Source organism: Atractosteus spatula, chromosome 11 (assembly GCF_055471065.1).
Source record: "Atractosteus spatula isolate fAtrSpa1 chromosome 11, fAtrSpa1.hap1, whole genome shotgun sequence".
NCBI classification, from domain to species: Eukaryota; Metazoa; Chordata; class Actinopteri; order Semionotiformes; family Lepisosteidae; genus Atractosteus; species Atractosteus spatula.
This window is the reverse complement of record NC_142716.1, coordinates 35,953,508-35,971,326: the sequence shown is the minus strand read 5'-3', so window position 1 is coordinate 35,971,326 and position 17,819 is coordinate 35,953,508. Positions and strand designations below refer to the sequence as shown.

At 42.4% G+C, this 17,819-nt stretch overlaps 1 protein-coding gene across 1 annotated transcript in view; it reads left to right on the top strand.

Moving 5' to 3' along the window:
• The window catches only part of radil2b (Ras association and DIL domains 2b), a 61,304-nt gene that overhangs the window by 9,878 nt on the left and 33,607 nt on the right, over positions 1 to 17,819 (top strand). The window contains exons 3-8 of the mRNA XM_088927452.1: positions 1,688 to 1,923; positions 5,096 to 5,415; positions 11,190 to 11,861; positions 12,888 to 12,925; positions 13,856 to 14,031; positions 14,835 to 14,947. Of these exons, the coding sequence (XP_088783578.1) occupies positions 1,688 to 1,923; positions 5,096 to 5,415; positions 11,190 to 11,861; positions 12,888 to 12,925; positions 13,856 to 14,031; positions 14,835 to 14,947 (1,555 nt within the window). The remainder of the gene's footprint in view (positions 1 to 1,687; positions 1,924 to 5,095; positions 5,416 to 11,189; positions 11,862 to 12,887; positions 12,926 to 13,855; positions 14,032 to 14,834; positions 14,948 to 17,819) is intronic.

Sequence of the window (17,819 nt, the reverse complement as noted above, 5' to 3'; positions counted from 1 at the left end):
CTGTGCATGCACACTCTCTTCAGGACATACAGTATTACATTCCGGCAGAGGGCTGTATATCAAGCAGGGCTTTCTCATTACTTATGAGTCCCCTGCGTGGGGGAGGCTAAAAAAAAAACATCCACTCAGCAAATAGGCAGAAGGGTGTCCTCCCTTGTCTGATTGAATCACTGAGCACCAAATCCCTCAGCAATCTGGGATTTAGCAAAATTCCAGACTGACCACATTTTTGGCCTTCACCTCACTGTTGGGGGAAAATCTGATGCTCTCAGTGAAAGCTCCTGGTGCACTATGGAAGGTGTTTGGAAGGTTTTAAAATGTCTGTTTTTGTTTTATGCGTTATAATGTTGTATTTCTGTTATAAGTACTGTTATATCTGTGTTCTCTTTTTGGACTGTCACTTACAATACCTTCTCTTACCTAAAAATTTACGTTTTTTGGTTTGATGAAAATAGCTGAGGTCAGATCCATTTCTGTTCCAGCTCCACAATGAATCACCATCTACAATACTTCAGCAATCCAAATTGAGTGGTTAAATATAATAACTTATAGAAAAATGTTAAATCTAGTAACATAGAAAAATGTTTGCATCTTTCCTCTAATTCTACTAGTTTTATTTAAACAATATATCATTTGCAAATCCCTTAGAAATGTGTGTTTATAAGAAAAGAAATCAGTCAATATTTTCTACAGATGTATACATATTTCATACTATACATCTGATACCTAAAATATATGAAAAAATCAAGGTCAGGTTTACCTTGATTAATTAGCAAAATATAGTATCAGAATAATTGCTTGTAATATGAGTCTTATTATGCATGTAGCCTCTGTATATTTTGAACATTGTCATCAGGCAGTGAGAAGTATGGTAGGGTGAGATGCTTTGAGGAAAGGCAGAGAAAACATGGACAGTCATTCCTTCCTGTATGATCATGGATCAGCATAGTCTGGCTGATGTCTGGCTCAAATAATCTGTGATTCCAATAGGAGTCACACTTGAAAGCCAGTTCTTTGGTGGATGATGTTGAATGTCTTGCCAGTGCAGCTTTCTTGGAAATAGAGCTGACCTTGTCATTGGTTCTCTGTTGTCCCCGAAATGGCATCTCCTCACACACCATTTTGAAATTTGAAATTTGAAATTCACACACCAATTTGAAACGCGGGTCCTGAGTGGCAGCCATCTGACAGCATGGTCATCACTAACCTGACATGCTGTGCATTGTGATGTGGTCTTCAGACAGGACCTGATTACCCTGGACATTGTCAGTGATGTCCTTGAGGGGCTCATATACATGCTCTTCTATGAATTTCACAGCCCTTTGGGTAAAAGAATTCCTTCTTGTTCCAGTTTAGTATGCATTTCTTAAGATATAATGAATGTGTTTGTAGGAAATCTGTTTTAGATGGGATTTCAGATTAATCTCAGATCTGTGTAAGAAAAAGCAGTCAACTGCATATCAGCATTTTTAAGAAGATAAGGCTGTCATTGAGTGGAGGTCATTGAGCCCATTTTGTTTGGTTGCCAGTGGCAGAGTGATACAAGAATCTCGGCTATCTGTTTTTGCAGGGTCCCATGAAATTTACTTCAATAACAGGGCTAGGTACCAAATTTCAAAAACCTGCCCCAAGTGTAAAGACATACTTTCTCCGTCGGAATGTTTAATCTTCATCTGTGCACTATCAGGTACTCGCTGGACAAGGCTGAGGCTGGGGACTATGTTCTGTGTGACGTGATTGGACGGACTGGGGAGGACCACCAGTGGAGGACAGAGTGCTTTCGAGTGGTGGGCGACCATGAGAAGCCCCTCATGCTGCAGTCGCTATGGAAACCCAAGGAGGGCTTCTCCCGGCGGTTCGAGATTCAGAAGAAGTCCAGTGTGGAGGAGAAGACTGCCAGGGAGAAAGACACGCTTACAGCAGGTAGAGATCAATATGTTGGAGCTAAAAGACATCATTGCCACTGAAGTAATGCTTATATTAAGGAAGCTTCTCTAATGAGAAGAATAAAAAAAAAATTCTAGGACACAAATGACAGTTTGAACTTGAATCTGTTTGTGTTTTAATGACTCGAGTTCTGTTTAATTTTTCAAACAAGTAGATACTCTGTGTGTCCATTAGCAGTTCAGTACATTTATGTCAATAGCCTACTAAGAGAAAAGGTATCCATCAGTATTCAATTTAATATGTTCTTGTTCGGTAATTGGAGAACTTACAGAAACTGAGGCTTTCCTTGACTCATTTTTGAGAGCATTGAATATCATTACTAAATGCTCATTTCCCTAGTAGATTGAAGACTGCTGTTGTTGAAAATCCCACCTGCTCAAGTATAGTTTTGGAAAATTTCTAAATATGACAGTTGTTACCCTGCCCTGCCACGCAAATGTAGAAACATAGGAGAGGTAAGAAATGAAAGGAGGATATACCGTGCATGACAACATATTTGGTTGGTAGTTGCTACTGGAATGGCAACCAAAATGGCCATGTGCCATATTCCCGCAACCCCTTGTTCGTTCTGGTCTGTTAAGGCCTGCTCTTATCCGTTCTTCAATGCCATTTGGGTTGACCATGTTGACCACAGCTGGTTGAAGGAGGAGGGGGCCGCAGACATGACCACCCAGCAGTGTTTGGGTCAATTCCAGTGTTACAGTTCCTGCCTCAAACTAATTCCCAGTTCCAATTCTGTTAAGAAAAACAAACAGAATTTGAATGAGAAATGGTTTGAGAAAGGGATTTGACATGGAAAAGCCAGAATTGACCCCGTCTTGGCGTCTAGAGTCATTTGTATAATATAATTATATATTTATATAATATATAAACCGTGAAAACTTTGAAACTTAATCCTCTTGAGGTTGCTGATAGCTCCTTGACAGTAAGTCTAGAAGATCCTTAAGGTGTTTTATTTGACTGTAAATTTCCCCTGAAGAGGAAGGGGAGAAAGGAATATCAAAATTTTCTCATGCTTTGGGGGAGCTCAGTTTTACAAGCTAAATATGCCAGTTTTGGGGTTGGGGGGGGTAGGCAGGTGAAGAACGTGAATGGGTTTTGGGGAGAGGCGGCTGGTTTAAAAGCGGCACTCTGCAGTTTTCCTTCGAGAGGGGGCACTGTCCTTTCAGTCACATTTGGTGATGATATCCATCTCCATCATGGTAACCAACCCGCTATCAGGAGAGGGGGGTCAAAGGTCTTTCGAAGATAAAGGAACGCAGAAACTGGCAGGTTTAAGATAAACAGCAGGAACCGGAGCGCTGGCTCTCTGAGAGTGAAAACAGCCTGAGTGGTTCCCTTTATCTGCTGTCTTTGTTTTCTGAGTGGCTCAGGGGTTTGGCTGGCTCAGGACTCCTGAAGACCCCACCCCAAGAGCAGGACTCTCTCACTCTCGCCGAGGAAGTGAAAAATGTCAACCTGTCATTTGTTTTTCTTTCCATCAAGGCTTGCTTCCTGCACATCGAAGTGCACTCTGTTGACTTTGGCTGACCCCTGTTGTGTTCAGTGGGGTTTAGTGAGACTTTTCTGGGGAGGAGCTGAGCAGCAGTAATGAGCACCTCTGTCTTTGGCAAAACAATGCGAGAACACCCATTTCCACAGCCGATAACGCCTACTGAGGCCGGCTGAAGGCTGGGTTCCTGTAAATTCCTCGGCGGATATAATGGATTGAACTTGAATCTGTTTGTGTTTTAATGACTCGAGTTCTGTTTAATTTTTCAAACAAGTTGATACTCTGTGGAACATGACTGAATTCCTCACAGTGAAGGAAATTGAATTGGTTGCAAGCTAACTCTTTTTGGAACATGGCAGAGTTTGTGTTGTTTTATACGTAGTCCAAAGCACACTGAAAGTTGAGTTTTGTGTCTGTATGAGGTGAAATTTCTTGACAGTCTTGCAACTCAGAAGTTCCTGTCAGCAGGACTGTGTTTAAAAGAGGTCACTTTCAGTTAACACATCTATCCAAAATCTAAATTTAAGAATTATATATTATATAATTATATTATATTATATATTCTAATAAAATATTAAGGTTGGAACAGCCACTAGCAGATCATCATTAGTGCTTTGAGAGAAGTTCTGCTACTGTATGTACATTTTTGCACTCTCCTAGGCAGGGGGTGAAAAGTTTGTCTTTAATGTTAGGATCCCCAGGGGAGTTTTAAATGTCTTTTGTAAAGAATTTCTCACCACATTTCTTAACGGCCTACAAGAACGCTCTGGTGTTTCTGCTGGACAGAAACCAAATGAGTGTGATTGGATAGGAGAATGGAAGTGGATGTTAAAGTGAGAGTGCAGCATGGGGAAAGTAATGTAGTATGGAAACAACAGGTGTAAAGCAGTATGGTAAGCCAACATACAGGCTATTGGTAACCATCACAACAGAAGTTAAGCTCTGTCTTGGTTTGGTAAACCACAGGATTATAGGGCCAGTGCCGTTCACATTTACTAGGGTAAAATATCATAGGCTCCTTTTAGACATTGGGAAGAGGATCCTTTTTTCTTTCCAATGTGTCATGATGGAAAAAAAAGTTGAAGATGAAGAAAAACTTGGACAAATTCATGTTCAAACTGCTGTGCAAGAGGAGTCTTAGTTCCTTCTCTGCGGAAAAAGGCTTGTAAGCAGTTGTGCATCTTTATAATTTTTACATATTTCAGCTATTTCATATATCATCTTTATAATTAAAATGAACCTATCGGGTGGTTTGGTACTTACAGCTGCTGTCTCACAGCTCTTGAGTACTGGGCTTCACTCTGGCCTGGGATGCCTTCCCCCCATATAAACTGTATGGAGTTTGTATGTTCTCCATGATGACATGGGTTTTCTGTGGTTGTTCCGGTTTCCTGCCATTTCCCATAGACCCAAGTGTTTCGATTAATTTGTATCTTATATTTGTCCGTGTGTGTGAGGGCATATAATAATTTAAATACCCGATTTAGAGGCATCCCCTCCCCTCCAGGGTGTAGTCCTGCTTGGCTCCAGTTACATGGCCTTTACCAGGTTTAAGCAGCTTCCTGAAAATGGAATGAATGAAACGCACTGCTTGCGCATAATCTAGAGCATCAGTTGGAAAGATGGCAGTTCTGGTACCTTTCTCTCATTTCTCAGGCATCAACGCCCAGGCTCGCAAGCTGCAGAAAATCAGGTCCCGGGTCACCTCTGCATTCATCGACGACAACGTCAACAGCAGCCTGGCGCTGTGGAGGAGTGTGAGCGAGATGGACCTGTCTGTGAAGTCCAAGGACCCCCGCAAGGCCAAGCCCCTCCTGCTGGAGGACACGGAGCCAGAGGCGGACAAAGAGGCCCAGTGTCTGCGGATCGAGAAGGAGGAGACAGAGAGCAGCGACGACAACGCCACACAGTACTCCATTCACCCCCCTTTCGACTTCCCCTACTTCCTCCTGCTGCAGGGCTACAGTTACAGACAGGTAGGAGCCCCTGTTCTGGCGGGGACACACTGGGGCACTGTTTCTCAGGGCATTCTGGGGTACCTCTGCATGCCCTCTGCATGCCCTCAAACACTGGAGAAAAATGTTGTTCTTCATACAGTACCAACCAAAGTTACTGCACGATCCCCATCATAGTTGTTTTTTTTTTCTTTCGAAACTGAAGAACACTTTCATACCTGAGCAAGATCTGGTCAGTTTTAAATTCCAATGGGGTTAGAAAAGACTGGGCCAGGGCTAATTCAAACATTCCTTTCGTCTGGGTGCTTCATGCCAGGGTAAAGTTGCTCTTAAGCTTCCTCTCTTTGTACAGAAGTTGCTAGTTCTTAAAAACTAAGTTAGCAACACCAGAATCAGTTCATGCTGATGTATCGGCCAGTTTCTTATAGCAAAAGAGTTGTTCTCAGCTGGTGACATTGTGTATTTCCAGTGTCTTTTACACTCCAGGAATAATGAAAGAGGAAGGTTTCTGTGGTATAAAGTGGCAGTGAGAGACAAAATTCCCTGAACATTTTTCCACTGTGGTGATAAAAATATCAAATCTTAGCTGTCTTTGTTTTGTAAGCAACCCAAGGATCTCTGCAAATGACAGAATTCTTTGTGTTGTTTACTCCAGCCTTTTACTCTGATACAGTATGTTGAAGAGGAACAATGTCCTCTCGTTGTGTTTGCCTCCTCTCCCAGCTCTCACTTGAAGATTCAATTTTGATTTGATTAATTAAACAAATATAATACAGATTTGGAGCAACAGAGGTGACTACTACTGCATAGCAGTTTGATCTGTTTCAGGTTTTGTCATACAGAATACTGATGTGCTGCTGAATTATTGTAACTCCATGTCTTCCTGTGTGTTGGAAGTTGAATTTCACAACCTAGGCTGGAGAAAAATGGGCTCTGAGTCTTAGATACATTTTGTAGTTTATACCATTCAGAAATGAAACACTTTGGTGGGGGTAAAAGCTTCCAGCTGAGCAAAACCAGTTGGCCGATTGAAAGATTGTATAAATCTTTCACTTTTCATGAAAGAGCTCTGTGGAGAGAGAAGATTGACTGTGATCCCTATAATTGAGCAAGCTTTGAGATACACTGAAATTAGAATGACCAGGAAATTTTCTATTGTGACCTGAAATGTTCCCTTTAAAGGTTAATGGGCATATAGGCATTTTCCCTTGGCAGCAGGTAACTGTAAAAGCATTGTGGTTACAGAAAGATATTTCACCATGGATTTTGCATGAATAGTCTGCGATTTCCCTGCGATTATGGTTGCAGATGATGGGTGGGATCCACCTGAATGGAACAGAGGTTGTTCATTGTGTTCTGCGAGGCAGTGTATAGCTGCTGTCATCCCACACAACATAAGGGATCTTAATCCTGAAATGGAGCAATATGCCTGTCAGTGGAAGCTATCCAGGAAGGTAAAGTTCAGCCCTTATATTGTGATACCATCTCTATACACTTCAATGGTTTTCAGATGCAAACCCTCATAAGTGGTTTGTTTTGCAAGAAGAGCATTTGCAACTGAGAAAAAAAAAAGTGTATTTTAATGTCATTTTTATGTTGTAGTGGATTGTGTCAATTCTAGGCATGCTGAAGTCTGCTCATGCCTTAGATGCCTTTATTCTAACTTAACAAAGCAGCACAATCCAAACTTGACAGCCTTTGTCTTGAAATGTATTAGGTTCGTGCACACTGACGAGAACATTCACAGAATAAGGCCTGGATTAAAACATAAAAAGTGTTCTCGCCAGATCAGAAATGTTAGAACCATGACTTGAGGGATGCTACGTTTGTCTTTTTGCTGAAGAAAACTGTTTGGTGAAACAGAGTTAATTCAGAACAACAATGGTGACATTCAAGGGCAGCATTCAGAAGTCTCTTCACCTGAATCAGATTTCATTTTGGTTTTTTTTCCATTGTCCTATAGCGATATTTCTTCCCTCTGTGGACTTATCAAAGAACATGGTCTGTCTTCCTCTGCTCCTCTGGTTTTTCAGTTGAGCTGTTATCTTCTGTTCCTACAGCACAGAGCTTTATCTGGAGGGAGTTGAGTTCAGGCAGGGCACTGTGGTCTGAGTTTTATCCTCTTTTGACTTTGCAGGCAAAGCAGTGCTGAAAAAAAACCTTAACGCTTAGCTGTAATTTCTCTCTCACTACAGTGTGTAGTAGTTAGAATGAATTAAACCTCATGGAAAATTGCAGAAAGCTTAAAGAAAATACAGATAATGATTTAATGTATAAGAGAACATGCTTGGGAACTGCCAAGTTGAAATGAGCACTTTTCCAAATCCATTGCATGTAGGAATTATAAGCCTTCAGCTGTCTGAGACCATAAGCTCAGTAAAGCATAGAAATGCAAGGTGTGTTTTAAGTATAAATCATTTATATACTTTTCTGGGTCAATATTCATTTTGTCTGCCTTGCTTTTACAATAGATCTTAGTGAGATTAATTGCAATGGCAGGCTTAGCCCATCTGAACTTTGCAAGTGCATTTTGCTGTGGAGAGTATGTTCTCCTTGTCTTACATCGCTGAAAGTTTGCCAGAAGCTCCATTGTGAAGGAAGTGATGAGCGTTGCCCTGTGCTTTTGTCGCAATAGGATTGGCCCAGGATTGCCCTCAGCGATCACACTTATAACGCATAAATCAGCACAAAGGCATTCTGGGGAAGATGTTACTCGGGTTCAGGTTTTTCAGGTTCGTGCAGTGTGTATTTTTTGATAAACCAGCTTTTCCTGGTTGCAGATCACAAGTCATCCGAATCCGCAGATGTAGCTGCTGTGACGGTATTAATAATTATTGCTGTTAGTAATTTTGTGCATTGGTGTTCAAAACACTTAGTGTCAGCATATAGCAGGTTCTCCCTGTATCTTGCTGAAGGCAGGTGTGTTGTGCCATATTTAAGCATTAAAATGTGTGTCCATTCATGTGTGGATATGGTGGAATTGTTAACTTTTGTCTGATTTGGAAGCATTCGAATGAACTAAAAAGTGAAATCTATGTTCACTATCGGTACATGTGTAGTTTTTGAAGTATAATTGTCAAGCATGTAATCTCAACAACTCTGGCGTTTAATCCATTCTTGAGGTAACTGAAAATTGTAGTATGTAGTTTTGATACAGCGTTGAGCAAATTGCCTAAATCAGTTTGGAATGCTTCTTCTACAGTACCTACAGTATGTGTCTTGTGGATTTTTTTCCGTTTGAATGTTAACTAGCAGTACTCATCCTGAATCCAGGCCAGTTCAATTCTTGATTTGTTATGGTTTGCAGCACCCTCCAGTCCTTGACAAAAACTGTTACTGTGGAGCCAGATCCTAACCACAGAGAGCAGTCCTGGTTTGGAGCTGCCCAGATAACTGTTTCTAGCCACTGGAACAACATACACAGCTCCACTGTCTCCTGATTAGCCCTGCTCTGCTCTGCTCTGTCAGTAGTAGCTTGGCTGAATAAAAGAGCCCATCCTGTGAATGGGATTTGTGTTACAGGCTGTAATGACCACACTTCCTGAGCAGTTGAGTGACAGATGTTCCTCATATTGTTGGTATCCAGCCGGCCACCTTATCAGATCCCGCCTTCCCAGCTTTCCTGTCTCGGGATTCATAAAGCAGGCTGCGCCATGATTCCGGCACAGTACTGGATTTGGAATTGGCACACCTTTCTTCTTTTGACAAGACACCACAATGACAAGACAGGATGCCACGATTATTCGGACTCTGGCTTTGAGCTCCAGTCTCTATTGTAACCTTTAGAGAGAGCCCAGTCCCAAGTTTTCTCTTGGTATGTGCTTCATTGTGTTGTGAAAACCTACTAGCCTCATTCATTGAATTTTAAGTGCCCCCTTTTTGGCATATATACTGCTGTGAAAACTGTTGTCATGTGTTGTGTACACATACCTTGACACTAGTTGAAAGTTAAATGCTGAAGCTTTCCCTGTTGAATAGGCCACTAACCTTGACTGACATGAATGCCACGCACAATAATCACCCTTGTTTGGACAGGCTGGGAATCTCTGTGAAACAAGGACCAAGTCTCTAGAGGAATGAGACAAGTAGATCTTTCTTTTCAATAGCAAGAGACAAACTCAGACATCTTTGGTCATCTTGGCTCTCTCTCTAGTACTTCAGCATAATATAACAGAATTGAGAGGAAGCTAATTGACCAGTCTTGTTCGTCTGGTTGCTAGTAGACCTGTCAGTATCGCTTTTACTTGAAAGCGGCTAACAAAACCCTCATAAACACTGCAGTACACAATATAAAAACACACATAATCCTTTACAGACGTTTGACAGGCACAACATTATTTGCCACCATTCATAACAAGACAGTGAAAGTGATTATTTCAGTGAAAGATAAGAGCAGAGCTCCAGGGAGGGAGAATTCAGGTGAAAATGACGGAAGACACTGTTAAAGACTTTCTGCAGATACAGCTCAATAGATATGCTCCTGGTGTCTTTTGTAAAATAAAATTTTACAAGCCTGGTTTTTGTGCATCTTGTTTTATCATGTTGTGTAGTGCTCTGATGGTGGTTTTTAGCTTTATTCAAACTAAGGGTTTGCCAGCATTATCATTAGAGATTGAAAAAAGAGTAAGCGGGAGGTCAATGCATAATTGAAATGAAAGGGGAAATCAATGAATGCTTCCAGAACTGCAGCCAAGCCTTTCGCTGTTGGACTAACTTGAAATGGTGACACACACCTCTTGGGCAAGAAAATTAGGGATAGGATTTGTGACATACTCTTTTCAAAAAGTCTCATTTGATCCTCCTGTTGTGAAAGGAAGTATAAACCTCTCAGTGCTACAAATCAAAGCATTGAGCTGGAATAAACTCTCAGTGTCCTGGATTAACCATCACAGCTGTTGAGCTGTGTGTCAGCATTGGGTTGCCTCTCTTAGAATGTGGCCCGCGCTGCTCTTCCATTGTAAGATTATGTTCAATTTGTCTGAAGCGTGGGCGGTATAGTGACGTAGTGATTAGCATTGCTGCCTCACAGCGCTGGAGCCCTAGTTTAATTCCAGACCTGGGGAGCTATCTGTGTGGAGTTTGTACAGTATGTTCTACTGTTTTTGTATGGGTTTCCACTGGTTACTTCGGTGTCCTCCCAAAGTCCAAATACATACCGTTAGGTTAACTGGCTTCTGGGGACATTCACCCTGGTGTGAGTGTACTGTATGTTCCCAGCAATTGATCGGCTTCCCTTCCAGGCATGTATCCTGCTATATGCTTGTTCCTTGCTGGGATAGGCTCCAGCTCCCTTGCAACCCTGAATTGGATAAAGCAGTTAGAAAATGGGTGGGTGGATGTTTTTAATGCTGTATTGTCCAATAAATTGCATTCCAGAGTCCATGTCAGAACTGAGTTCACATCTTGAGCCTGAAGATTGCAAAGGAAACTCAACTGGGGTTTCTGGTGCATCTTCATACAAGGGGCAGATTTTTAGTTGTTGAAATCACAAACAGTTGTTGTTAAGGCTCACAAACAAGATTGTTTCTTTAGATCGGAATATTCCAGACCTGGTCCTAGAATTTTATTCCGACTCAACTCTTGATTATTTAACCATTCCATTCCATTTCGCTCTCGCACTGATTTGTAGGCCTCAGCGGGACCAGAATAGATGCATGAATGCAATCGCAAAGAAGCGATAACCACCTTGGTTCAGCAGGAGAGTAAAACATGACAGCTTTATCTATCAAGAGTAGGCCAAAGGTCTTGATCTGTGTCGGTGTGTTTATGATGTGGATCCCATCTGTGTTCTCCAGGATTTCGTCATTTACTTACTGAGCGGGGTGACCCACATTTTTGGGCGCTGCAGCGAGCACTCAACTGGGGAGGATGTAGAGCACCTCAAAGTGGACATCCTGCTCTCTGCCCCGGACGTCCTGCCTCAGCACTGCTGCGTGCATCGCCTGGAGACCCCCGGCCAGGGGGACAGAGCCAAGAGGACGGTGACGCTGGCGCGGCCGCTCCACGGCGCCCCCGTGACTCACAACGGCGCCCCCCTCAAAGGCGAGGCTGAGCTCCGGCCGGGGGACCTCCTGGGGCTTGGCGACCATTACGTCTTCATGTTCAAGGACCCCATTGCCCCCGCCGCAAACCAGAGACCCACGTGGCTGATGTCGCACGCCCCTGGCTTGACGGGCACCTGCAGAACGTGTGGCTCTGCCCTGAAGTCCAAAGCTGCCTATCTGAGATTGCTGCCCCTGCTGAAGGACCCTGACGGGGCAGACCTCTCCCTCCCGTACGACCCCGAGCACGAGGACCAGCTGCTCAGGAGGATCATCCACCTGACCGACCCCAAGGGAAGCGACCCCTGCCTCACCCCGGCCTTCCTGCTGTGTCTTTGCATCCAGCACGCGGCCACTTCCCTGGAGATGGCAGACATCCGCAGGCTTCTGCTCAGGATAGCCAGCCAGGTCCAGACTGCCATGTGGGTATGTATCTGTAGGGCTGAGTCTGTCAGAATCAGTTGGCGACGTCCTCTCAGTACTGTGGGGAAAAGCGTAGTTGTGTCCGCTTGGAAACGCCACTAATTCTGCAATTTCAGAAACGTTCCGACATTCTCTTGGGACTCATTTGAATTGCTAAAGCTCTGCACTACTGTATCAGTTGAACTACTGTATCAATGTATACCACATTGTCCTCCACTAGGGCCTTAATTATTCAACTTTGTTCTTTTTAAAATAAGATTCTTTTTTCTCATATACCGTGGTGAGAACTCTATGTCAAGTGACAGAATGCTTTAATCCAAAGCTATTTCTTGGGATTACAAATACCTATTATGATTTTTGAATATATATTTTGGTACATATATACTATTGAATACTAGAACATAGTATAGGTATAGAATACTAGAATAAAGCCTCTAGTTCAAGGTTATAGGGGTTGTGTTACTGCCTGTGATTTGAACCCACAGCCCTCTGGTCAGGAGTCCAGAGTTCTACCTACTGTACTTGCCTCATTGCTGCCATCTTAAACAATGACAGCTCTATGCTTTATTTTGTTTCTGTATGAATAATTCTTGTGGCAGACAGCAAGTGATCTAACTACCTGCAGTGAAAGAATGCTTGGAAATCCTTTTCTGCAAGATACAGAACACCCATGCTGTGTCCCAGCATGGGTGAATAAAGAAAAAAAAACACTTTTCCTTTTCAGTTGTTTGATAGGTAAAAGAAGGATGAAGTGTCTGTGTCTTAGTGTTTTGAAATTTTTTCTTTAATATATATATATCACTCATATTTAATTAAAGTGTTATGCCTCTTAAGTTTATCTTAATTTATATCCCAAAAAGGAAAATGCCCTGATTTGTGAAGTAACCAGAACTAATCGATCAGAATTAAACAGCACAGCAGTTCTTCATGCTACTGCAGTAGAAATGTGAGGACTTGTTTGTTACAGCACTTGCTCACATGTTGGCTGTTCTTGCTTTCAAAAATATCACTTATCTTTTTGTATCGTAGGAAAGGACTAAGGAGCTTGCTGCCATCCAGTCGGAAATGTGAGACCACTTCTTTATCCATGTGCTCAACACTTTAAAATGAATTATATCATTCTTTGCTCATGCTAAAATCATATTTTAAGAACTGTTCCCACACCCACAGCTAGCTCATTTTAATTGCTAAATCTTCTGCCTTACGGCATACTCTTTAATGGATTCTGAGCTGTTTTGTTAATGTGAACCATTCATTCTCCAAAAGTGTGAACACTTAAATTGGCTGGAAACACAGATACTTACAGTCCCTCCTATTAGGAGATAAACCCATTTGTAAACCCATTAAAGCTGTTTCTAGTGTTTCAAAGCACTCTCCATAGTGTGAATGCTTTAGTTTATAACACCGCATGTCTTGTGGTGGTGGAAAAATAGCGTTTTTTTAAATGAAATATTTAAATGTAAAATGTATATATGTACAGTATGACAATCTACCCTGCTCTTAGTTTGTAAGTCCATGATCTAACAGTAGGAACATCTTGTCACTATGTGAGCAAGCGCAGTTACCGTGCAGTGTTCCTTCTAGGATTGAAATTTAGAAATCATTTAATATACAGTATTTGCAAAGGAATGGCATGCAATTGTTTTGGATACTAGAGTACTGTTGCTCACCAGAGCAAAGCCTACAGCCTATAACAGTTTATCTTCCTTGAAATATAACCACCCTTACTTTTGTGGTGATCATATCAATGTAGAGACCTATGGGTCGCTTAGAACAAGCCACACGGGGAAAGTAGTGCAATTTATAAACATCGGATAGCATAAGAGGGAGACAAGTGCATTGGTAAGCCAGGGTTTTTTATTTGAGCTGCAGCTGTTAAAGGGGCTCACTCCCTCTTGCTCTGGAGAGATTGCTGCTGAAGTCCTTTAGTGGAAGCTGTCTTTTCCTACGAGTGTGGGAAAGCTGATCTGGCTGATCTGATCTCGTCTGGGCTCCAGGGGTTCCAGTCGAGCTGAGCCGGACCCCGAGGAGCTGAGCCTGCTGGGCATCAAGGAGCTCATCCCCGGCCTGCAGCCGCTGGTCTTCTGGATGGCCAATTCTATAGAGCTGCTGCACTTCATCCAGCAGGATGTTCCCAAGCTCCTGCACTGGGACAGCGAGGAGGACATCGCAGGTGATTGAACTCACTGTGCACAGTGACCACAGGACAGGAGGAGCGCTAGATAAGTGGTGCAACTCCACGACATGAACATTTTGCATATGCCACACATTTCCTTTTCACAGGCAGAATACATTGTGGTAATTAAGTGGGGGCATGAAATAAGTAATTAAGAGCCTGGGAACATTAATTTGTATGTCTCTGTGTATAGCGTTATATAGCTTTGTATAGCGGGACAGCAGAGCTTAAAGCCTTCATCATCTCTCAGCATCAGGTCTGTATCTTTCCCAGGACTGCCCTTGGTATTCCTGCAGCCTGAAGTTGGGTCTGCTGGTGGGGATGAACAGATGTTCCCTGCTGCTGCTTTTGACTCTGAACTGAGATCGAAGCACTGTAGAGTTGCATTCTTTTTTTCGGGCCACTCAAACAAAAACAAGACAACTATTCAGTGACCTCCCCTCATGCCTACTGGATGTCAGGAATACTTCTAAGGTCATTGATGTCAACTGAAAACACAAACTTTGTCACCTAAAATTGACCTTTGTTATTTGGCTTCTGGAAAAATTGACCCTGGTATGAGTGTGCGCATTGCTTGCTGGGATAGGCCCTCCCATGAACATGTATTGGATAAAGAGGTTAGAAAATGTACGGATGGTTGTTGTATTATTACGTTATTGTACATGACTCTTATCTGACCACACAAAAAAGAATTGCATGTTGTTCATGCATAAGTTCCAGAATTTAAGTCTGTTCATTATTTTGCATTTTAACACATGAACAAGGATCATGCTGTTGTCTCTACTGTGATTTGTTTTCAGAAATGTCTGATTCTCAGGTGTCGGCCACCAGATCAGCCAGCGAGGAGGCAATGACAGTCCTTGAGGAGGTCATTATGTTTACCTTCCAGCAGTCTGTCTACTACCTCACCAAAGTAAGCACTATTCTGCTAGTGTTTTTTTTCACCATGCAAATCAAATGTTCAGCTATAGGCAAAACAGGAGGCTGAAGTTATAAATACAGACACTGGTTAGTTTAACATGCAATTAGCATGCCTGACAAAATCAGAAATGTGCCAGTGGAAATGTATAGATTCTACACTGTCTTCACTGAAGTCACAGGCTCTGTTTCATCTTTCCCTTCTTGGGGGAAAAAAAGCATCCAGCCAGCCAAGAAGCTGCTTTCTATAAGCTATCACTGGGAGATGTTCCCTGAGGGAGTTGGGATGGGGGTGGGGGGTTAGGGAAGGAGTTTGGGAGTCTGAATTCTCCATGCACCTGAATATATAATAACAGCAACTGCTCGTTAAGACTCAGATTCAATCCGGATATCTGGGATGACTCTGTAAAACAGGAAAGTCATCAGCACAGAGGAAATGAGCATGACTTTCTAGCAAATGTTTTTAGTGGAATTTTAACATTAGCCAAAAAATTCTCAGAGAGAATTTGACCTCTTTTCAACAGTAGTTATTTTAACAGTGTAAACATACAGTACAGGCATTTTCTTCATAATATTGATAAAATGACCATCAACTGGAAAAGTAGTAAGGTTAATACAGATGTTTTTTTACATCTCCAAGCATTCATTAATTAAGCTTTATGTCAATTAAAATATGAGGGTCGTGTTTTTTTTCCTGGGTTGCCCTGCTCTGCTAGCTCTCCTGCGTGTGGCCCCTCTGTTACCTCGGCGATGGGTAAACAGTGCGGCCTGTGGATGGGTGGGGCCAGGTCGAGCCTCTGCCAGACCCTTCCCACTGGGACACAGACCTCTGTTGTGTGTGGCAGCAGGCCCAGAGTCCTGGCTGCATCACTGCTGCACTCACTCCACATGGACACTGAAGAAGGGGACACATTTTGAGCTTGCCCTCCTCACGAAATTCCTCATGACAAAAAAAACATTGATACGTGAGACAAAACCTTAACTCTTCGCATGGCTTCTGTGACTACCAGAGATACCAACTTCCCATTTATTTTCCATTGGGCCAGGTGGTGCTTTTGAAGGAATAATTATAGTAAATTGCCCTCTTTCCTCTTCTCTCCCCTGTAGTCCCTACCGTTTCTCTTTCTTTTCTAATTATACATTTAGTTTCAAATGACAAAAGTCATTTAAAGTGATTTCTAAATTAAAACTTTAAAAACAGATCACGCTTACAATTCCTTGCCATTTTCATTTTTACGGATTAATAAGCATTGCTTATCAAGTCACAAACTGGACATCTAATACACTTTTAAATCCCAGCATTTCCCTGAACAGTGTGAACAGTTTTCCTAACCAAAGAATGTGCTTCAGCTGCCATAATAGAGTTGCAGTAGTGTGAAATACATGTAGATCTATGGGGGGTGTCATTGTAAAGAGGGGGGCAGAGGTCTCTCTGTACTCAGAAAGAATGAGGAGGAGTCTGAGGACTCATCTGCAGGAGAAGTGCAAGGGTCTTTACAGGACTACTGGATTAAAAAATAATAGTCTAGAGAGACACCAGAGTTCAATGGGCAGAGGTTAATGGACCAAGACTCCCATGTGCATTTAGAAAGAACTTTTGACAGTTTTCAAAGAGAATGGCCTGCTGGTTGTTGTTCTTCTACCCCCAGTTGAATTGGAAGTTCATTTGATAAATCTCAATATAACCTTAAGCTAAATGATTGACTTAGGCCTGATTCGTCTTTGTGAAACATTCTTAAATTACTTACAGTATGTGTTTGCAAAGAACTATCAATGGGCTTCTTTTTTCTGCAACTCTCAGGGGACATAACCAAGAAATTAAGTTAGTAAGCAGCTACAGGATGTTGCATCTGTGTTTTCCCAACCACAAGAGCAGTTACGGTTCTGGTCAGAATATGGCCGTACAAATACTGTACCTCTTTCTTGGACACAAGGCTGCTTTGCCATTTTTTTCCCATTTGAAATTAAATTATGTTACTACTGACTCTTTTAAGACATGCTGTCTTTTTTTTTACTGGGAAAGATCAGTACGGTTCAGTGTTTAACTGGCTGTGGTGTCCAGGGGGGATTCAAATCCAACGTGAAATCCCTCCTTTCTCAGCAGCTCCTGGGAATATGCAGCCAGTGCTCTTTATTGTGTATGCTCCAGGCTGGTGGTTCAGCTGAGATACTTAGATCTACAAACAACAATCAGGGGCTTACTGCTTCCACAAAGAGCCCCAGGAGGGCACTCCCAGCAGGGCGTTATTGCAGTTTCCTTTGTACAAGCTCCCAAGTAAAGCAGTGGAATAAATGCTGCATTATTACAACAACACCGTGGCCCACTGCGGATCAGACGCCAGACAACAGAGGCATTGTGGGACTGTGCTTCTGTGCCAGCCTGACGGCAGATATTGAAAACCAGGAGCTGTGGACATCAAATGCATTCTGTAGCCCGGTGATCTCTTTGGGTCTATTTCCAAATCACGCAGGAGCTGGTTGGGAGGGACAACAACATGATTTAAAGTCTGAAGAAATATGTTAATTAAATACCAGGGACCGCTTGTGATTAAAGTTTCTAAATCAACAGAAGTCCTCACAGGGTTTGTGCTGAGTGTGGTGTTTCGCAAAAGGTTTGTTTAGGAAGATAGTGGCATTTATTTTGAAAAATGATTGAACTGGCTACGTCAGTGTCATGTCACTTTCTCAGCAGCAAGTTTTCAAGAGATTCCGCAAGACCTTTGCCAAAGGGAATTATGCGACACAAAATGTACAAGGGCGGACTGCGGAAATTGGTGATTTTGGTGCATTCCACAAAGTTCGTATATTATATGTTTTAAAAAGTAATAGAACTGTTAGAAATACATGGAGGCCAGGTGGACCATCTA